This window comes from Cyprinus carpio, chromosome B21 (genome assembly GCF_018340385.1).
Source record: "Cyprinus carpio isolate SPL01 chromosome B21, ASM1834038v1, whole genome shotgun sequence".
Taxonomy (NCBI): domain Eukaryota; kingdom Metazoa; phylum Chordata; class Actinopteri; order Cypriniformes; family Cyprinidae; genus Cyprinus; species Cyprinus carpio.
The window spans coordinates 18,003,049-18,026,783 of NC_056617.1; the positions used below are offsets into that span (position 1 = coordinate 18,003,049).

General features: G+C 36.1%; 2 protein-coding genes across 4 annotated transcripts in view; both read left to right on the plus strand.

Annotated features, from left to right (window-relative positions):
• The first annotated feature begins 1,702 nt into the window (after positions 1-1,702).
• On the plus strand, positions 1,703-7,546 carry LOC109058192 (homeobox protein CDX-1-like). Its single transcript, XM_042748261.1, has 3 exons — positions 1,703-2,273; positions 4,690-4,838; positions 5,929-7,546. Exons 1-3 carry the CDS (start codon positions 1,859-1,861, stop codon positions 6,124-6,126), a joined length of 762 nt encoding a protein of 253 aa, XP_042604195.1. The 5' UTR covers positions 1,703-1,858; the 3' UTR covers positions 6,127-7,546.
• Positions 7,547-22,543: 14,997 nt separating this feature from the next.
• Positions 22,544-23,735, plus strand: part of LOC109080288 (calcium/calmodulin-dependent protein kinase type II subunit alpha) — a 42,468-nt gene continuing 41,276 nt past the window's right edge. The window contains exon 1 of one of the 3 annotated variants that reach the window (XM_042747629.1): positions 22,544-22,825. In XM_042747629.1, coding sequence (XP_042603563.1) covers positions 22,764-22,825 — 62 coding nt within the window. In that variant the 5' untranslated portion in view covers positions 22,544-22,763. The remainder of the gene's footprint in view (positions 22,826-23,735) is intronic. The other 2 variants (XM_042747628.1, XM_042747630.1) reach the window with 2 other exon arrangements.

Sequence of the window (23,735 nt, forward strand, 5' to 3'; positions counted from 1 at the left end):
TAAAGGTTGAATACAATTAAAATAGGATGTAAACCAATTAAAATGTAAGAAAGTATATTCCACGTCGTTATCTTATCAATAGGCAACAGTTTTCTAGCCGAACAGTGAAATAAAAGCTACTACGGTTATAAATGTATTAGCCCACAAACACACTTGTTAGTCTTTACAACATGAACACAATCATAAATACTATTGAGCAGCAACACATATAACTAGCGTATACAATCTAAACACGACGCATCATGACGTCACACATGTCAGTTTTTCCTCACATGGTTTACGTCACTTTTGTCCAGGTGTCAAATGTTTTCATTTTAGACCCCCTTTTCTTTAATTTTTTTTTTTATTTTTTTATTTTTTTTTTGGACAGATCATAATTTTATGGCCGTGTGTTTTTTTAATATGTTGTCATATCATAAAAGCTGATAGCAGACATCATGAAATAATTTGGTAAGCTATATTAGTTTTATCTCTGTCCAATTTCTTCTTAAAAACTGGCTCATAGATTAAATGCTTTGAAAGTCCAGGTGAAATTGTGGAAGACAGGGATACTTAAAATGCAGCCATACGTAATTTACGTAATTTAGCAACACATTATATATATATATATAGTATTTAATGTATTATAATAATTAATGTGCTACTATAAAATAATCGTCTAATCATTTCGTCTTGCGCCGATGGCTGTTCCATGTGTACAGTTCATAAAAATATATATGACAATTACATTTACGTTTTATAGCATTCATTGTATTAAAAATATATAAAACGCGATTGCATATATCCGAATCTGTCTAAAAATGTACGTTTAAAACATGCCCCATAAAATCGAAAAGGATCATATTTCGACCATGATCTTTGTCTTGTTGTAGACATTGTTGCTTGTTTTGAATCAACTGATAATCGAATGTTGTGCACGTAGACTAATAAATAACATTATAGTCCTTGCAATAATAATTTTTTGTTAAATTTATTCTAAAAACTGGTAGTTTTGTTTGCCATCATATCATAAAAATACAGTGATACAGTATTACGGCACTAGATTTTAGTCAGTATATTTTACAGTTCTTGTCATTAAATCATAAAATAGTATACAAATGCTTTCGGGCTGTTATTTTACATGTAAAAGGAAATTAAAACGTGGCAAAATGGAAGGTCAACATAAGAATTAAAGTTCATGATAATTAGCTCCTGCCATGTTTCCGATAAAAAAAGAAAAAAGGCAAATGCAAAAATAGCACTAAACTAAACCACATAAATGTATTAACAACACCAATCTTAGGAAAGCAAAAATAAGAATAACTTAACCTTGAAATAAAATCGATGGTGCGCACAAGGAATTTTGGGAATTCCCGTTTTCAGCTGGCATTTGTATTTATGACAAAAATATTTTTTTTTAACAAAAGCCTAATTTACCTTAAAAAATAGCTATTCATGATTCCTTGTTAAATATTTGTATTTTATCCGCAAGTAATGAGCTGAATCATATTTTACTGTTCTTACAACATTTCTTACAACAGTAAATGTATCTGTGTTGTCTTTTTAAATTTCATGGCATTTTTACACTTTCCTGGTTACGTCTTTAGAGGTCTATACTAATAGGTTTAAATTCTGAATGGCATTCATTCGTGGGCCGCTCTGCATTGGAACATCAGGGCAGTTTCGATACCGTGGGAGGGTGATCATCATGATCATAAAAGTGACGTCAACATCGCAACCTTTAGCAGCCACCGAGGCTGGAGGGTTCAGAGAATCTGGCCAGGTAGAGGAGCCGTAAGGTTATAGGGAAACCTGGGTCTAAGGAGCCAAGATCAATTGTTTGGGTGCATATTATGCACTGGAGTCATCAGGCGGAAAAATGTACGTGAGTTATCTCTTGGAGAAGGACACCAGTATGTACCCGAATTCCGTAAGACACCCAAGTCTAAACCTGAACCCTCAGAATTTTGTACCCGCACCTCCTCAGTATCCAGACTTCACAGGATACCATCACGTCCCTGGAATTACTAACGACCCTCACCACAGCCAGACAGGAGCCTGGAATCCCGCGTACCCTCCCCCGCGAGAGGAATGGACACCTTACGGGCCGGGAACCGGAGCTTCGACCTCGAGCACTGGTCAGCTGGGCTTCAGCCCTCCAGAGTTTTCGTCTGTTCAAGCGCCTGGCCTTCTTCCATCCTCCATAAACACATCAGTCGGTCAGCTGTCGCCCAACTCTCAGAGACGGAACCCCTACGACTGGATGCGTCGGAGCGCGCCGCCGTCCAACTCAGGTGCGTTTTCCAAATCTATAAATGAAATTACTGTATTTTGAAAAATACAATATATTAATTATTATAGACAATATTAACTCTCGTGATCGCAAAAAACAATTAAAATGATAAAAAAAGGTAAAAAAAATAAATAAATAAAATAAAAAAGACCTGCTATGAACATGTAACGGGAAAACTACTTCTGAAAACTCTTCTGTATTCACGTGTTTGTCATGCTAATATAGTGATTTGTGTGAATTTCTTTGCTTTGATGTCACTCTTTGTTCTTTTTTTGTCCGGATGCTGAGAAGTTGTTGAATACAAGGATTCGCAAGTGTAATTAACATTTTAGTAGCTACTGAAATAGCCGAAAGGATGAATAAACTGAAAAAAAAGTATTGAAAATTTAAAAAAGAATAATAAATAAAAAAAATTAAGTATTCATAGGATTATGCCTTTTAGAAAACAACATAATATGTAGCCTAGTAACAGAAAAAAAAGTCAATACGGCAATTCACAGGACTGGAGGAAATGTCACCAAAAGCCTGCCATGGATGCTACTAATTATGAAAACTGAATAAAAATATGAAAAGAAAATGTATTGTTAATATGTAGCCTACAGTTGGGGCTAATTTTTCCGCCCAATTTTAAACAATGAGATTTGGAATTATTGTAAGTACTGCAAATAAATAAATAAATAAATAAGTAAAAAATAAAATAAAATAAAATAAAATAAAATAAATAAATAAATAAAAACCTTCGTTTATTTCAGCACAGTTCATAAGGTATTTGTCTGAGCACGTTTACATGCACACCAATAAGCTGATAACTTACAAATATCAGCTTTTTAAAACAAGCAGGTTTCCCCGTTTACATGCACATCAGTAACCTGATAAAGCTGCGTTTACACGACTTTATTAATTAATAAGGCTTTTTTCCTTTAGTGACGTCAAAATAGAATAATTTGCATATCAGACTCCGAGTATTCCATCTGTTTGTCAGTTGTGATGTTAAATCAAGCTTGCGTGTCAGCGCAAAACTTACAGCTCATATTATCCTCTCGTGCAGTTATAAATGCGGCGTTTTGACTGAACCACTTCTACTTCTGCTGCACGAGATGAGAACACTTTTATCATTTTCTGAGTCATGAAAGTGTCTGCTTTTGTGATATATATATATTTCCTTCTTTCTTTACTGCAAAACATTTGCTCTGTCTAGTTGCGCTTAATTCTGCACTAAAGATGCTTTCCTGTCACGTATCACACATGCGTACTTTAATAAACCGACATCGAAATCGGGGTAAGAGGCAAAAAAAACTTCCTGTGTCGACCGGTTTATGCTTACACCGTTTATGACCTATAACTCCAACATGACCACATAAATCGGCTTAAGAACATGCATGTAAACTCGCTCGCTGTTACAAGTAAAAACCCTCTCTTCTGTCAGCTCAGGATCATCTCATGACTGAAACAGGGAGCAACAATCAACTCTCAATTCCTCCTCAAATTTATGCCACACCGTGACATCACAGGAAAGCTGAAGAAAAATGATATATTTAGTGTGACCTATTTGTGTGCAAACACTTTCACGCTTAGTTTTATAGGCCTGTGAAAAATGAATATGCCATAAATTACAATCTTGAGGCAATTCCTCAAAACAGTAGTTTTAATTGCCACACATTAACATACAACTCAGTAGCCAGATGGTCTTTTTAATAAGTCTGGAGCCAAGCCCAAATGATGTGTTTCATATAACACAATTAAATACCTGGCTTTTTAAATAGAGGATTGTGAGAGTTGCTTGGCCAGGTTAATGATACCAAGAGATTATGGCCTCTAGTGAGATTTTCAGTGAAGATGCTATGGTTGAGAAGCCTAATTATCTGAAGTTCCTCCCTCTGTGGCTGTTGCCCTAGACAGGCGCTGTCCTTCCCTGTGCCGTTCATGTTTTAATATTTAACCTGGGAGCCACTTAAGTCCCCTCTTGCTGCTGACAGGGTAAACTAAGTTTGAAATATAGAGACACGATTCCAAAGACCTTTATAACATGGACATCTCGGTGTTTTATATATGTGTGCTCTTAACGATTGGCTTGATTAAGGGAGCAAACACTGTGTTCCCATAGTTACTTTTTAATAGAAAAGATAAACACAACGACATTAACTAAAAAAAATTACTCTTTATTTCTATCACATTATAATTAATTATAGTCAAATTCTGTATGTTTAGTGAGTTAAAAACTACTTAAAATAAAAATGGAGAAAAGCCTCATTTATGCCAAGCAATTTTTTGCTAAATAAATAAACTAAAATTATTTTTCTGTCGTGTGATAAAATACTCATCAGAGCCTACTGTGAAAAGAAAAGAGTCATGTAGAATATACTTCTCAAAAGGACTGATTCACAGTTATTTGTTTAAAATGGACTTTTGTCATTTAGGAGGGAAGACCAGAACAAAAGACAAATACCGGGTAGTGTACACGGATCATCAGCGCCTGGAGTTGGAGAAAGAATTTCATTACAGCCGTTACATCACAATAAGAAGAAAGGCAGAACTGGCAACAGCACTCGGTCTGTCAGAGAGACAGGTCAGCTGCTCTATACAGTCTTCATGTTCTTCACATACACTCCTAAAAATAAATATTCCAACAGGGGGTTTGCAGTGATGCCACAGAAAATCACTTTTAGTTCCCTAAAGAACATTTCAGTCAACAGTTCTTAAAATAACCTTTTTTCCCCTCTTAGTGTAAGGAACATTTAAAAAAATCTAAAGAACCTTTTTCCACTATAAAGATTCCTATGTTGAATGGAAAGATTCCATGGATGTTAAAGGTTCTTCATGCACTGTTAATAAAAGGTTCTTTTTGGATTTTATTGTTCCATGAAGAACCTTTAAAATCCATGGAACCTATTTAATGTACAAATGGTTCTTCATCTTTGATTCCATGAAGAACCTTTAACATCAATGGTGTACTTTTAAAAATAAAGGTTCAAAAAGGGGTTTTGGGTTCCCTAAAGGAGCTTTCAAAGAACAATTCTTAGAAGAAGCATCTTAAGAACTTTTTCTATTATAAAGAACCTTGTGTTGAATGGAAATATTATATTTATATTATATTATATTTATAATAAATATTTCAGAATTTATTGTACTTTTAACATCCATGGAACCTTTTTAATGTATCAATGGTCCTACATACTGTAAAAAGGTTCTTTATTGGTGTCTTTGGTTCCCTGAGCCTTTAATATCCATGGTACACTTTTAAAAATAAAGGTTTCAAAAGGCTTCCAAACCCCCAAACGTTCTCTAAAGAACCTTTCAGTGAAAAATTCTTAAAAGAAGCATTTTCTTCTTGAATGCAAAGAACATTGTAATAATCTTAAGTGGAAACTTTTGTGGAATGGAAAGGTGCCAAGGATGTTAAAGGTTCTTCACAGAAGCATAGATGCCAATAAAGTGTCTTTCTGTACATTTTTATTCCACAAAAAAAGTTTCTTTTAAGTAACTGAAAGTTTCTTTTGAGAACCAAAAATGTTTCTGTGAAACCCTCCCATTGGGAACCTTTATTTTTAAGCATGTAGAAGCTGATTGGGGTGTAATGCAGCAAAGATGAAACATAAAACGCAACTTTTACCAGGAACAATGTTTTTTCAGTACGACTTATGGCATGTTGTTGGCAGGTGAAGATCTGGTTCCAGAACCGGCGTGCTAAAGAGAGGAAAGTCAATAAAAAGAAGATGCAACAGCCGCAGCCGGCATCCACAACCACACCAACCCCGCCTGGTTCTGCTCTGCCAGGCAATGTTCCCATGGTGACGAGCAGCAGCAGTGGCCTGGTATCACCATCTATGCCAATGACTATCAAAGAAGAGTACTGAAGATGTGCAGACTATGACTGTTAGCTGTTTTTATAAAGAGCCCTTTCACACTTTTACACACAGAGTACTTTCAAATCAACCCATCAATGAAAACGCAACACGAATGTGACAACCGTGACAAAGACTGAGAAAGAATAGGAATAAAAAGTAGTCAAGAAGCATTGAAAAGTAATGCAGCAACATTCAAAGTAGGCTACACATGAATCTGAAAGGTTGCATGTGTAATATAACTCTGGTCATGTCGGTTTCTTTATTACTGCCCTTGTTTTGCTCATCACTGTAAACTTTAATATGTTTTGAGATTGTAAAAGTGAATTCAAATAACTGTATATTTCTAAAGTAATTTGCATTAATAAAATATATGTTTTATTGTGGCAAAGTGATTCATTTCAGACTTGCCGAGGAAAGCAGCATTTCCATCCATTTTCATATCTGTTAACTCGTGTCTTCCCACAGATATCAGAAACCGAGCTGTTTGTGTCCAGCATTGATTTGTCAGCTTTCATATTCACTTGAGGGAAACTTTGAGGGAAATGTCAGATGTGTTTCATCTGCACTTCATGGAAATCGGAGGAGAACGGCTAGCGTGCGAGTGAATAGAAGGCACTCGAGCAGGAGCTGGTGCTGTTTGCACAGTGTAACGGCATCGCTGGATAAGAGACGAGTGCACGCTGAGAAACTGTGAGCTATTTCATTATCAAGCACACTCTGGACTCTCTTATCAATGGTGTGACAGAGAAGCTCAGCTTGACGGGCAGAACATATCTCCTCTATACGGCGTCGCCGCAACAGGACCTGTTTTATGACCGCGTTAACAAAGCCAGGGTGTGGCGTCCAAAGGCCGAGGCGAAAGGACTGTTGAGCAAACAATATGCATCTGCCTGCATACATGTCCATTCGCAGAGAGTGTCCATATGTCCATACTGAACCTTCATCTTCATCTTTGTGAACGGTATATTTAGGTTAGAGAAGATATTGTGATGGATATCTTTAGCTCTTTATGGCCACACCACGTGTGCAGAAATAGAAATTATATTCCGATTGAATTGCTACATCTTAAAACGATGGCACATTTTAGCTAGCTATATAATTAATGTGTTGATGCTTATAACTCGGTTTTGCAGTGTATATCATGTATGTATGTATATATATGTGCAACAACATTTATTACATTTTTAATATCAAAAATTCAATACTGTGATAACACCAAATCATGAACTTGAACTTTTGTTGTCTAATCCTAAATCATATTGACATCTTGATGACTTTAAATGGTTCAAGTTACAAAACCAGTAACCTATGAGTGAAAATGTAATCTCCTGATTATGAATAGCCCTATGAGACAAACATAGTGGCATATCGTGTTTCTACAAAAGCATTCTAATAATGAAACTAATAAAGAGGCTTTAATGATTCTTTAGCTCTGTCTTGTTACATTGTACTGTTCCATTTTTCTTTATCATTGCTCTATTTCTGGTAAGAGGAGAATTGTATAAACAAGCTTGCTGATAGCTGCCTCCGAGGCCATAAAGTTTATTGGGGGGATATTGTACAAATATTCTCACCACAGTAACAAGAACATGTTGGTAATGCTCTTCACATGTAATTCTATATGAAGTACAAAGAGAATTTTTTATTAGGAAGCCCAAATATTAATTATAATTTCTTGATGCATTTAAAGCTGATTGTGTCTAAATTATTCCGATTCAGAAGAAGAACCCCATGGTAAACTAAGAAAATTGGTTAAGAAATTATTACTGATTACTAGTGATTTTCTTGCAGTGCTAATTTAAGGTTGAAAATAAATATATTATACCCCCCCCCCATCTTAAAACTACTTTTTTAAGTCTGCTATTAAAATAAAATAATAATAATAATCAATAGATTTTTAATTAGGGTACATAGTGTAAAACAAGGTATATCCGATTGTCCATCTTCATTTAAAACACTAAACAAACTCATTACCCGTCTAGTCTATATATTACTTACACAGCTGGTTGTTTACGAGGCTATTGTATCATAAACTTCCAATTACAATAGTTATACCCACTAATAATCTCTATAATGGCGAGAATAATTCTACATAAACACTGGAGCTGTAAAGCAATGATTCTAGTGACTCTCTATAAATAGCAGATATGGTTAAGTGGCTATGACACCTTTTCATTGAACCCAGCGGAATTTACTCACATACTCAACGAAATACCTGTGCTGGCCGTGCTTTTACCAATTCTTATTATTATCAAACAAAAACATATGCAAACGTGTGTAACAAGGTTCATTTTATTGGTAACAGTTATGTTTTTTTTTTTTTAATAATGTAATATAATATTTTTAAGATGAACAACAATTTGTTGTAAAAAAACTCTTTTTGAGAAATCTATTTTTTTTTTTGAACAAATGTAAATGTAATAAATCGGGCCATTGTTCTTGCACAATAGCTGCCAACAGTGATGAACGGCTCAGAGGGAGCACACAATAAATTATTAAATTGCATCATTGTGGCATATCTTGATATCGAATACCAGATATTTGATAGCATGAGTTCATTTTCTTGGTTCGCTTTGAAGGCCTCATCCTTCACCCTCATAATCAACCTTTGCCTTTGTTGATAATTTCGAGCATTTCAACATGACAGTGTATTGATGTCAACACAAGTTCATGTTTGGCAATCCAAGATCGACGTGCAGGAAACAAACCTCAGTTCCTGAGATGTGAAGTGTGAATGATTAACCCACACAGAATGCTCAGTAAACTTTAGCATCAATAAAATAGCAGTATGATTTCAACTGTCATTCCGAGTATAATTTTCACAGGACTACTGTAAAGTTTTTTTTAAAAGGTTCAATCTTTAAATCACGTTTAAAAAAGTAGTAGCAACTGCAATACCACAAACTCAAATTAGAAATGTAGTTAAAGGGTGGCAGGTCATGCCATATAGCCTAAGAAAAGATAATAACTGCTCTATATTCATCTACAGGTGCAGTATTTTAAATTGACTAATGTTTCCTGTGGCAAAGTTCAAATGTCAACAAGCTATACATCCAAGACCTGGGCCACATTCTTTGTACATTAATTACTGCATTATCTAGATTTAATTTGATTTAGACTCAATCCTTCCTCCTTCAAAACTAATCTCAGTGCTTTTGTCATAGCAACAGTCCAGGTCTGTACATTTAAACCTGAATGAGAGCAGACTACAGCTTTTTAAAAGTCATCTGCTGGGATAATTATTATTATTATTATTATTATTTAAATTATTTTTATTAGCATTATTTTAATAAAGTAATATTGTGTATAAATTAATATTGTCTATAAAAATAGTCAGCCAATTCAATAAAAATTTTATGAAATTCTAAATAATAATAATATATTTTTAAAACAATAATTGTATTGTATTTTATTGATTGATTGATTGATTTTACTTTATTATTCAGCAATGTAAAAATTCTCCTTTGGCTTCTCATATAAAAAAAAAAAAACCCTGATGATACAAACAATAATCATATTCATCCATCAACTGAACACACACACACACACACACACACAGGATACTTACGTTTGTTTTTGTGAAAAGTGGGGACATCCCATAGGCGTAATGGTTTTTATACTTTACAAACTGTATATTTTATTGCCCAACACAAACACTACACCTAACCCTAGCCCTCACAGGAAACTGTGATATTTCAGATTTTCAATACACTCCATTCTGTGTGATTTCTATGCATTTTGAAAAGTGGGGACATGGGTTATGTCCTCATAAGTCACCCTCTCCTTGTAATACCTGTGTCATACCCATGTCATCATACAAAGTTGTGTCCTGATAAGTCACAAAAACACGCGCGCACACACATACACACACACACACACACACACACACACACACACACACACACACACACACACACACACACACACACACACACACACACACTCAAAGTAGCCTACTTATTCTCACAGTAGAGTAGCTGTTCAATTAGTCATTAATTTGCTTTATACACCACAGGAGATACAAAGAACAAAGAAAAGAGTGCTGTGATGCACCCTTAGAAAAGTGTTCCTGATCCTTACTAAATTTAATTGATTTTTGCTGTTTCCAAGCAATAGAAGACTGCTGGCTTTAATGTAGGCCTACTATACCTCACGATGCAGGTAAATCTAAACAAATAACTCGTTACATTACAATCTCTTGTCAATAAAATACAACTCTAAAGACTGTAAAAAAATAAATAAAAAAACACTACAAATAAAAGATTTGTGAATCCTAAAACAAACAGCTAGGCCTGCATGTTTATTAGGCTATGTCTTATGCTTACATACTTTGGGTACTTGATTTAGCCAGAGATGAATTATCATGATCAGATGATGTCATCAGATGTATTAAGTAGGTAAAAAGAACATGGAACAGCGATGCACGAATAAATACAATTAAGTGGGATGCACTGTTGTTCTCACGCTCATGCATGCTTATTAATGCACTAATACCTAATTACAAACAGTTCTGCTTCATTTCATTCTATATGGGAGAGTGGGGACGTAAACACAATCAGGTCGTTTCGTCAAGAACACATGTGACCATCTGAGGATCTAAGGTAAGACTGATGAAATAACACGCAGCACTGTAAGCGGAATGCTCTTCAGTAATTTTACAAGCTAAAACCAAAGTGTGATTGCAGATTTCCTTTGAACACAACAAGACATAAAGCTTGTTGAACTGAACTCTGAGCTGCACAAAGCCAAAAGCCATGTGACCGAAAAAGACCGCATGTGTCACATACTTAACGCACATTTAGTGCAGGTGGATGGAAACTATATAGTAACATTTTAATGAATATATTAGTGGCTTATTAGCACTAAAGGACCACTATTTTATGTCTTCTTGTTTGAGGCAGAGACCTGTTGGTTTAGTGCATAGACACCTTGTTTCTTAGCATTTTCTTTAGCCTACTTTTCCTCTGTTGTTGTTTTTTTTTTTTTCTAAATTCTGAATTGGAGTCAATAGCAACTGCTTTCATGTAACGAATATTAGTATTATCACCATTTTTTGGTCATCATCATCATCGTTCCCTGAGGAAGGCTACCTGATCAGTTTGAGGACAGCAATATCCAGAGTAAACCTGACACGCGTAATTTATCACTAGCGACATGATTTGAAGGCACGAGTAAAGTTTGGGAACGGCGCACCCCGGTGGTCAAACATTACAATCCAATGCTAATAGACGTGGCCTTTATTACCGTACAGAATATATTATCTGCCTCGTTCTGTGACAAAAACAGCACATCAGCTCACAAAATACAGCTCACTCGACTGATGTTGTGGAGTAACATCATGTTATTAAATGTCCTCTTTTGTTGGTCAACGCTCTTGAGCGCTTGCAGAGATCGAACAGCTCTACTGAGATTGTATAGCCTACATTTAATTAAAAAAATCTGCCTAATATTTTAAGGGGGAAATTGTAATAAAAATACATAAGGCTAATATTCAGCATGACGCGTGCAACAAATTAATGCAGACCTGTTATAGGCTTATACTGTAAGGTCACAGTCACATATTTGTTAGGGAAAAATATTTCTGTATAATGTTAGCAGTTATTATAGGGTCATTCCAGAAACTTGCCAGCAGCTCAAATTTTTGATTTTGCTCAAGACAAACATAAATAGTTAAATGGATGTCTACTTAGGCTACTGAGTAGGCATAACACATTTTTTTCTTTTAAAGAGATATGTCTGAAAAACAAATGGACGATGAAATATGTTGAAAAAAAAAAAAAGAAATCTTGTTTCCCTTAACAATTGCAATACCTGTCCATGAGCCATAAATATTATTTTAATTTTAAGTTTTAGTGCCTGTAAGATAAGAATTATTATTATCTTAATATCATTTTGGATTCTGGTTCTTAACAAACTTTTCTTTTGTAATCTTAATTTTCAATCAATGCCATATATGGTTCAGTCCCATAGATACAGGTATCTCAAAGCATCTCTGTGTCCAAATAGTTAAATCTTACAGTTGTTGGTAGCCATTGACATCCTCAGTAAAGGTAGACAAGAAAGTCAATGGCTACCAGCAACTGTTTGGTTATCTACATTCTTTAAAATATCTCCTTAAAGGGATACTCCACCCCAAAATGTTGTCATTAATCACTTACCCCCATGTTGTTCCAAACCCGTAAAAGCTCAGTTCGTCTTCGGAACACAATTGAAGATATTTTGGATGAGAACCGGGAGGCTTGTGTCTGTCCCATAGACTGCCAAATAAATAACAGTGTCAAGGTCTATAAAAGGTATGAAAGTCATCATCAGAATACTCCATATGCCATCAGATGTGCAATCTGGGTTATATGAAGCGACGGGAACACTTTTTGTAAGCGAAGAAAACAAAAATAACGACTTTATTCAACAATTCCTTTGTCAACAGTCTCCTCTGTGTCTCTCCATATCACTGTATGCTCTTCTGTATCATCCGCGCCACAAGGATGCGCTGTTTTCTTTCAAATCAAAGCTAAATACATGTAAAAACAGTGCATCCTTGTGGCACGGATGATACAGAAGAACATAGGGTGATATGGAGAGACACAGAGGAGATTATAATTCTTCGCTTACAAAAAGTGTTCCCGTCGCTTTATATAACCCAGATTGCACGTCTGATGGCAGATGGAGTATTATGACGACGACTTTCATACCTTTTAAACTTGACAAACAGATAAACTCGGTAGTCAGGTCAAGTTTTTGTCAGTTAAGGCTTTTATCTAAAGTTTTTTGTCATTTAATGATTTTGAAAGGCTTATACATGTTTTTATTTCATCACGTTTAGACTATTGCAATGCTCTCTATGTTGGCCTCTCTCTCACGCTTGCAGTTAGTGCAAAATGCAGCAGCTCGACTTTTAACACGAACACGTAAACGAGATCATATTTTGCCCATATTGTCTTCGCTACATTGGCTTCCGGTTCGTTTTAGGATTGATTTTAAGGTTTTACTGTTTGCTTATAAATCCTTAAATTGCCTAGCACCAACTTACCTTTCTGACCTTATACAACTGCACGTCCCATCAAGGTCTCTGAGGTCTGCTGATCATATGCTGCTGACGGTCCCTAGAGCAAGACTGAAGCACAGGGGTGATCGTGCCTTTGCTGTAGCTGCCCCTAAACTCTGGAACTCACTACCCTTGTCTGTGAGGATGGCCCCAAATTTAACTGCTTTTAAAACTAGTCTTAAAACATATTTTTATTCTTTGGCATTTAATACAGTCTGAGAGCTGTGGGGTTTTTGTTTTTGTTTGTTTTCTGATTTGTAATGTTTTGTATATTACCACTTTTATTGTTGTTGTTTGTTTTATGACCCTTTTATATGTACAGCACTTTGGTCAACTACTGTTGTTTTTAAATGTGCTTTAGAAATAAATTAAACTTAAAACTTAAACTTTTATGGATCTTGACACTGTTATTTATTTGGCAGTCTATGGGACAGTCACAGGCCTCCCGGTTTTCATCCAGAATATCTTAAATTGTGTTCTGAAGATGAACAGAGCTTTTACGGGTTTGGAACGACATGGGGGTAAGTGATTAATGACAAAATTTTTGTTTTGGGGTGGAGTAACCCTTTAACTAAATAGAAAGAAATTCAGACAGGTTTGGGACATCATGAGGATGAGCGATTTCCTTTTGGAATGAGCATGCAATTTTGTAAGCTTCATTAAATTTTAACTTGGGAGTAAAACATATTTGAAAAACAAAGACAATTATGTCACCTATTGCTGTTGGTGCTACTTGTGTTTGGACCCTGATAATTGCCACTTATTGCTATATTTATTTATCATTGTATTTATTATTATTATTCTGTCTTAAGAGCATCTGTGCACCAGAGACCGTAAATCACAGAGGTCCCAAAATTGGAGGACTGGTTATAACTTTATTGCGAATCACAAATGATAGCTGTAATATTGATATTATTCACTAGAGGGAGACACAGGATACTAAGAGGCAACCGTGTCTACAGCACTCACAGCATGGATTGTTTCAAATTTGGTCATGCTTATGTTTTCATATAGTATAGCCTACTAAAATGTTATCTCTGCTTGTTAGTTATATATTTATTACTGAGTCTGAAGAGTACATTTCAAGCCAGCACAGTGTGAGAAATCAGCTATAAATTAACCATACAAATGGCATTAATTTAAAATATGTAGTGCATGATAATAAAGAAAATGGACACTTAATAAACTGTTAATAAATAATAATAATCAACTGATTAAATAACTGAAATATATACAATACGATACACTTACATAGTTACCTTAAAGATGTTCAAATGTGCAGTACATAAACTAAGCTATCTGGCCAATCTGGTCTGTATGCTGCGATAGAACATAAGCTAACTAAAACAGATATTTATTGTCATTATTTATAATGTAGTGCAAACTACATATTTCCTACAGTGATTGTGTAGGAAGTAATCAGGCGCTAAAGATCACTTGGGGTCCTAATGGATACCAATTTTGAAGGACAAGAATCCTTGATGAGAATTTTTAGGTCAGTGAAGAGGATTTCTATCTATTATGCACTATATCCTGCAAAAGCGAGCTCGGCACATAAATGTGGTATGAATCGTCTGTGTCTGTGGTTGCACAAGGTTGGCTTTCATGAATGGTCATGATGCATGCGGCCGAATGTGTCTCTGTGACAGTGTGTCCTCACTGCAGTGCAGACAGAATGAGGCGCGGTGAAATTTCTGTACAGATCCTATTACAGAAACTTTGATATGGATGAAGCTGCGTGTATGCATGCACATGAAATGATCCAGGTTTTCTTGTAAACGCTCTCTGATAATGATGTCTAGTCAGAAATTACGATCATCCCACATATGTACACAACAGATCCATAAATGTGCCAAAAATACATGCAATGACTCCACACATACTTAATTCACAAATCTACGCACCCGATGAATGGATGTCTTTGCTCACAACAGTACAGTAATCCATTACATTACACATTTCAAGTAATGTAATCAGAGTACTTTTGATTACTTTTGTCCTAACTCATTTATCACATTGATTTAAACAGGATAATCTTGTACCATGATGATGTAAAAATACAAAGAGTAAGAAAATAAATTCCATTCATTGTAATTAAATAACATTATATTAAGTAACATTATATTAAACCAAGGTTTCCCAAACTGGGGTTCGTAAAGGAACTGCAGGGGGTTTGTGAGTTTAATGAAAAGCCAACAATTAATTAATAAAAAAATTTTTAAACGGTTTTTCTTTTTTTAGATTTTATATTTACCTGGATGCCATATGACCATTAACCAATGTCAGAGAACTGTGAACACGCAAATGTGAAACTTAATAAAATATTTATTTTAAAATCTTAGGGAAACTTAAAGGGGTTGATGATTATGATTTCACTTTTTTCAACTTTTGTCACTGTGTAATGTTCCTGTTTGAGCATAAACAAAATCTGCGAAGTTCAATGTAAAGGGAGATATTTTCTTTTACAGAATTTGCTTTTTTTTTTAACATGTAAACATATCAAATGTAACGTCATCAAAGTACTGCAAGAGCAATTCAATAGCAGCCGTCTGACTCAGTCAGCACAGTTCCCCCAGAGTCTCTACATGAGTTCAAAATCTGTTTATCTGACTAATATTGCATCCATTTCATGTTCAGTAAAGAAAATGCCCAAACTGCTCTATTTTCTACACTGCCCCATAGGGTCACATAGGAGTTTTTGAGATCCATTAATCTCTACCCAGTTTCATCATTTCATGCTTACTCTCAGTTTACAATCTGTATTCACAGATCAGTTTTTTATATATACCGATAGATTTGTATACTGTATTAGCACACACTTTAATTTGGTGACCAGTTCTCACTAACTAACCATTAACTATGACTTTTTCCTCAGTAAACTCCTAATTTGTGGCTTATTAACAGTTAGTGAGATAGTAAGTAAGTTAAGGTAAGGGATAGTATTAGGGATCTAAAATATGTAGAATAAGCCATTAATATGAGCTTTATCAGTACTAATAAACAGTACTAGTAAAAGCACTAATAAATATGCTAGTAATACGCAACTAGTTAATAGTGAGAATTGATCCCTAAACTAAAGAGTTACCCTGTATTAATAGATTTGTTGCTCCTTTTCTAAATGTAGCAAAAATCCCTGTCCACTGATTAATTTACAATACAGTTAATCATTTGCTAAAATATTATAAAAGGTGTCACTCCTAATATCTATAATTTTACTATGCTATAAACTTCTTTGTGATAAAATATGTTGATTTAATCAATCTTAAACCCATTCTGCATCAAAGAAAGTATGAGGTTTAGCAACTGCTGTGCAAAAAAAAAAAAAAAAAAAAAAAAAAAAAAAATACTAATCACCATCATTAAGTTTTAGTGAAGGCTTCAATAACATATTTAAGAAATAAACAATGCAGTTTATATACAGTCTGACTCTAAAGTGGATGGCTAAGGTAAACCCCATAGAATTCACAGAGATAAAGTACAAATGCAGAAGAACTGAAAAATAAAATATTAATCTGGCAACCTGGCAACTTAGAATGTCAGTGCAGTGACTGTTTGCTTGGCTGTAAGTGCTTGGTCGTCATGGAAACGACACTATATAACGTTTACCTTTTTTTAAATTCTTTTAAAAGTGTGACCATCAGCTGTAGTTTTGTTGAGAGTGAGGGGTTGATGATATGGGCAAATGTGTTCTTTTTTGTTTTTCATCAGGCAAATGGGAGAAATTTTTTACTTTGAGGTGTCTTTGGATAAAAGCATCCGCTAAATGAATGAATGTCAGACTAATAACCGTCAATAAAAGTAACATTAGAAATAATAATGCCCTAATGTAACTAATGAAATCACAGTGATCCTATACTGTATATCTACATTTTAATAATTCATAGTTCAGCTATGAATAATGTCAACATGTTTATGTGCATTTATGCGGAGGCAGGAATTACTAATTTGAGAGGAGGGGCTACAGCGGAGGCAGAGATTTTATAATTGAGAGGAGGGTCTACAATTCTGTGGATTGCAAAACAGTGGGTACAGATTGTGAAATTGGTTGGATTCCAGTTGCTGCCATACAGAGTTTTGATATAACATTATATTAATTCAGTAACTATCCGTTCCCCATGGAAGAATCACATATTTTAATATGCTGGTAGGAAAATTCCCCTCTACTGTCAGAAATGAGAAAGGCTTCCCATTTGACCAGAAACTGGGATAAAACCTATCCCTTCAAGGGATAAAAGTAGAATGAGAAAAATGTGGATATCAAAAGCAGAGGCAAGGAAATCCTTGTTTCTTGTAATAATTTAGGTGTGTGTGTGTTTGTCAGGGGGTCATTTGGAAGAGAAGAAACATCTGAGGACACTTTTATCTAAAGTGGCTTGCACTGCATTAAGATACAGATTTTAAACATTCACGCATTCCATGAAAATTAAACCCAAGAACTTGGTGCTACTGATGTTCTAATTTGTCTGTAATACTGTAACTTTTCTATTTGCATTTATGTGATACAAGCAGCAAAAAAAAAAAAAAAAATTACACAGTCATTGGGCTTATGTGTGAAGAGGAGCAATGTGGATTCAAGGAAGTAAAGAGCATGAAAACATTTCCCCTCATTATTACACTTGGTGGAAGACGCCATAATTGTAAGCGGTGCAAAACCCTGTTCCCAGATCTCCTTCTTAACAGGGCACATTTTGCATGCCTCCCTAATCAACTGTTTTAGGTCATCAGCTGTGTAGAGCTTCCAACTCCTGAAATGAGTGTGTCGGACAAAGAGAGGAGAGGATTCAACATGCGCAGTGTTGAGGGGGTTCCAAGAACAGGGTTGGGAACCACTGGCTTGAAATCTCTGATCAAACTATCAGTGAGAGCAATGGTCTTGTGAAGTGAAAGGATCGGTCCATGCAAGAAACTAAACATTATTTACAACATTATTAACTGTAATTTAGAGCCTCAGACAAATGGGAAAGTCCAATTAGTTGAAAGTTAGTTGGCTCTTTCGGACAGTTCATTTCAATGAACTGGTTCCAATAACTGAATTACCAGTTTGTTTATGTAATCACACAATGACATCGCATATACGCCATTACACTGCGTATAGAACACTTTGAAAACACATCAGATCTTAATGGGGAAAAATATCATGCTGGATATATATACTGATATGGACTGTGTAATGTGTTAGGAATGAAAAGATGCCATATTGTTTGATGGAAATTAAAATGATCAACCTACAGAGGAGCTGAATTCAAAGACACCCTGAAAATCAAAGTGAAAAAAAATGATGCAGCAGGCTAGTCATTTCACTGCAGCAACTTAAAATGGTACTCAGTAGTTTGTATGGCCCCCATGTGCTTGAATGCATGCTTGACAACGTCTCTAATGAGATGGTGTCCTCGGGTATTTCATACCACACTGTGATGCAGTTTGTGAGAATGCTTTCAATAGTGCAACGGTAAAAGTTCAGCAGGATGTTGGGGGACAGGTGGGCTTCCCTTAGTTTCCTAAGGAAGTAAAGGCACTGTTGTGCCTTTTTGATCAGTATGGAGGGTCCAAAAAAGATCCTCAGAGAGATGTACACCAAGGAACTTGAAGCTTGCCACACACTCCACTTCAGGCCCATCAATGTAGATGGGAGTGTGGTCCTTCTTTGTCCACCGGTGGTCTACAATCAGCACTTTGGTCTTCTGAGTGCAAGGTCATTGTTGGCACACCACGTTGCTAGATGCTGAACCTCGTTCCTATAGACCGTCTCATCATTGCCGCTGATCAGGCCTACCACCGTAGTGTCATCTGCAAACTGATTATGGAGTTAGAGCCATGCACAGGTATGCAGTCGTGGGTGAAAAGGGAGTAGAGGATTGGGCTCAGCACAGAGCCCTGTGGTACCCCAGTGTTTGAAGTGAGGACGGAGGAGGTGTGGTTACTGATCCTAACAGACTGTGGTCTGTTGGTGAGAAAGTCCATTTACAAAGGGAGGGGCTGATGCCAAGATCACAGAGCTTGGAGATCAGCTTGGATGGGATCACAGTATTAAAGGCGGAACTGAAATTAACAAATAGCATCCTGACATATGTGTTGGTTCTGTCCAGGAGCGTCAAGGCAGAGTGGAGAGCTGAGGCGATGGCATCCTCAGTTGACCTGTTGGATTTGTAGGCGAACTGGTATGGGTCCAGTGTTGGGGGCAAGCATGTTTTTAGATGGGAGAGGACCAGCCTCTCAAAACACTTTGCAATAATAGGAGTAAGAGCAACTGGGCGGAAGTGATTGAGGGCCACTGCACCAGCATGTTTTGGTACAGGTACAATGGTGGTTGTTTTGAAGCAGTTGGAAACATTGGCCTTGTGCCAAAGAGAGGTTGAAAATGTTGGTGAAGACCTCAGCCAGCTGTTCTGCACAGGCCCTAAGGACTCGGCCAGGGATGCTGTCAGGGCCGGCAGCTTTATGTGCATTCACCTTAGGCAAGGTGGAGCACACGTCACTGGTGGAAAGTGTGAGCGGCAGGTCGTCAGGTGTGAGCACTGCTTTGATGGGTGGTTCTGTGTTTCCATGATCAAAGCGAGCATTAAAGTTCTTCAATTCATCAGGGAAGGTGGCATTGCTGGTTGGGGGTGTGCTGTTTGCTGGTTATAGTCTGTGAGGGGATGGATGCCTGTCCACATGCACCGAGGGTCGTTGTTTTTAAATCTGTCCTCAATGTGCAGTTTGTAGTTGTATTTAGCACACTGAATTCCCCTCTTCAGATTGAACCTGGATAAGCTGTAGGCACATGTTGTTAATTTCATTTACACAAAAGCAGCTGAAACTGATTAACAGCCCCTTCTGCTACTTTACTGACCAGATTAATATCCCAGGAGTTTAACTGACTTGATGCTATACTCTGATTAAAAAGTGTTCCTTTAATTTTTTTTGGCAGTGTATATTTAGCATCCAATAATGATGTGAAACATGGATGTTTTACATGTCTAAAGCACATGAATAAAGCTTATATGTAAATAAACTGAAAACTGGAGGAACTGGAGCACAGGATCAGATACACAACTATTTTGGCTCGTTTTGCTTCTTAAGACCTGAATATAATGCAGGAAGCCACAGGTATTTTTTTTCTTTTTGTCTTACCAGTATACGCTTTTTTATTTTCAAAGCGCCAGTAGCCACTGACTAAAAAAAAAATCTGGAGAGATAAGCTTGTGGAGGCTTGTAACCAATGGAAGATAACATGAATGGCAACTGAAAATGAAGCATTTTAGGATAAATAACCAGCAGGTAAATATTGCAGCAGGTTATGCTTAATAAATCAAAAGAAGAAGAAATCATGATCACAATTAAAATAGGAATCATCATGCAGCCCTAATGGCTTGTACTGAAAAGAAAAATGGGGCGAGGAAATAAAGACAATGTGTGTGGAGCCAGTGGAGAATTGTTGTTGCAACAGCAGGTTTTGTTTACCTAATGGTTTGTGGATTGACAGTCATCGTAAGAGAAGCCACACTGCAGGACTCAAAACTTCTGTCACTGGCAGAATCTCGTTAGAGGTTAAATTTGATCGCAGTGGTCATTAATTGGCTGTTGATGAACATGTCAAACTGGTGACTAAAGAGTACAGATTTTGGCCTAGGATCAGAGGAATCTTTCAAGATTAGCAAAATTTTACTCACATGGCTAAATTGGGGCCAAAATTGTACATTGTGCACCAGCTTAAGGTATCTTGATTCTGTCTGTTTTACTGAGAGATTGCCTCAGATGACTCTGTGAGAGAGCAGTGCAAACAAATGTGAATCCGTATTTTAAACTGCATTTGACCAATTCACTGAAAAGAAAGAACCGACACAGGAGATTAATTAATTCAAACTTGTGTGTTCACAATTAAACTCCACAGAGTAAAATACCTTTTAATTTAGGGCTCCATGAAATACATTTTCCCCTAAATTCTGTGTTTTCCATTTTGTTTATTTATTTATTTTTTTCTGGATTGTGTTATATAATGTAATACAAATTTATCATTAAAAATAGTGTCCAATGAAATGAATTAATAAAACTTTAGCAATTCAATCATTTGTCTTTAAAAACGGTATTCAGTCTTTAAAAAGGTATTCAAATGAAAATATAATTAATTTACCATGAAACATTTATTTATTTATTTATTTATTTATTTGTTTATTTATTTATTTATTGTGATCAAATTTTTATTTTTTTATTTTTAACAAACAGGGAAGGGGGAGCAACGGACATACCATCAACAATTCACAATCTGAAAGAGATGAAAAAAAATAAATATAAATACAAAAAATTAAACATTGCCATGCATCAGTAGTCCCAGGCCTAGCTCCATTCATTCGTGCTGTTGTACATTAACAGGCCACTATCCCAAGAAGGCTATGTATCCAAAATGTTTTTGCACACATGTTCGGAGTTTATTTATTTATTTTTAAATAAGATGTGGCACAACAGAACTGTATAAACTAAAACATGAATGACAAATATCTTGGTTGCGTGATATTTCTTAAAATTACCATTATTAATATTATTACTTTGAAAAGTACATTTTAGTATACAATAGTAATATATTTCATAATTTCTTCAAGTTAAATCAGACTCTTATTTTATCGGTTTGTGGTGAAGATCTGTGAGTTTCAGTGTGTGTTTAATGGTAGTTTTTGTGTAAAGCTAGTAAAGTGACTCTCAGAGTAGCTCTGGAGATGAAGTTTACATGTTCATGCCATATAAATTGAGACGCAGATGCTGGAAATTACGTGTGTTTGAGTTTGTGCATTAGACAAAACTATATCATTCATTTACACAGAGAAATGCACAACATGCAGAGTTATTAGATGCATGCACTGACTGGCTGTTTTTGCATTTATGTCTGCTTTTAGATGAATCCGTAGAGTAAAAATATCCAGAGCTTATTATCGTTCCCGACATAAATGTTATCTGATCTCAATATATCGTCTATCCCCCAGCCCTATTCTCAAATCATTCGGGACTCTCATAGATGCTCCTGGTCCCTAACCTGTCCCTAATAAGCCTATCAGCCACTTTGGGTAAATTGTGCATTGATTCTTTTCTATTATTTCCTCTATAGATAGAGAAAAACCCACATGCAAGGGAATTTCTACTAATAGCAACAGGCAATAACAGGCCATCCCAATGTGTAAAAATCTATGCTGCAATGTTTGCGTTTGAATGAAAGGACTTTGACTGAATGCGAATATAAAAAAGTACTGTATGCTTTGTTTTATCCGAGAGCATTTAAAATAGCTATTTTGGCTATCTCTTCATACAGTATATGCAGACTGCTGTGAAGTAACAGTGTGATGCACACTGAAGGTGTGTGGGTGTGTTTTACTGTCTGCATGGTTCATGTGTGTGAGCATGTGAAGAGAGGAGGAGGATGCGGCTGCCATGGTAACGAGGGCTGTGTATGGAGGACAGCAGCCAGTCGCAGGCAGCTACATTTTTTCCTCATTCCACTTCCACTTTTCCGATATAGAAAACGATCTCCAGACCAGGCGTTTGATCGCGCTCCTGTTCCTCCTGACTGACGCTTCAAACGCTTCACCTCACAACACTCTCATCAGACGCAGGAAACGCACACATCTCCAGGATGGCAACCATCACCTGCACGCGCTTCACAGAGGAATACCAGCTGTTTGAGGAACTGGGAAAGTAAGTCCTAATCACTGCATTTCTTTAAACTGATGTGAAGGTATGTTTGAGCTGCACAATGGCCCGAGATGTTTTTTTTTTCATTCCAGTGCAATGCTTTTGTAACATATCAGCTCATGTTAAGAGCAACAAAAACTTAAGACAGAAAATACACCAAATAAAAAGAACAACATAGATAGAACTGCAAATCCACTATGAGTTTCATCTGAAATTGGCTGTGAGGCAAATCTGGTAGGGTTTGGTTTGAATGTAGAATAATATGAAATCACTGGAATCAGAGCATGTAGAAATGATCAGTATGTACTAACTTGAGAAGGCACAGAGCGCAACTTGCATTACATAACAAGCAGACACTGGGTGGAGGAGATCCACAGAGGAAATCACTTCAAAGTTCAGCGGCGAGATCTGAAGAGTGATTCCAACATTATGCCATTAACAGTGCATTAAAACAATCTCATGCTCTCAGAGAGAGAGAGAGAGAGAGAGAGAGAGATCACAATGTGGAGTATTAGCACAATCATACAGTTTATTTAAATATAGTCATAGTTGCAGTAACAACCCAAATGGATTTTGGCAAATTCTTAATCTTTAAGAAGATACATCATGCATGTATGTATGTATGAATATATATATAGTGTGTATATCTCAAGACACCTTACAGTACGATACAATGAAATGAGCCAGCTCATAATTATGAATAATTACGTTCATCATACTTAAATTCAGATACCTGTACGTCGATGCATATAGTGCCAGTAACAATGCTGTGAAATGTTGAGGCAGAAGTACAAAAAATCTGCTTGATTCCCTCTTTCCATCCACCCACTCTGTACTACAGTATTTTTTTTTCCTGAGCGAGTGCACTGTATACTTGTTTTCTTGATTTGAGAGCATGTAACACCTCTACAGA

Bases quoted from the DNA above. Each gene is read 5' to 3' on its own strand.
- LOC109058192 (XM_042748261.1), top strand. From the start codon at position 1,859: ATGTACGTGAGTTATCTCTTGGAGAAGGACACCAGTATGTACCCGAAT. The intron at 2,274-4,689 runs GTGCGTTTTCCA...TTTGTCATTTAG, and splicing joins CGCGCCGCCGTCCAACTCAG to GAGGGAAGACCAGAACAAAA. The intron at 4,839-5,928 runs GTCAGCTGCTCT...TGTTGTTGGCAG, and splicing joins TCGGTCTGTCAGAGAGACAG to GTGAAGATCTGGTTCCAGAA.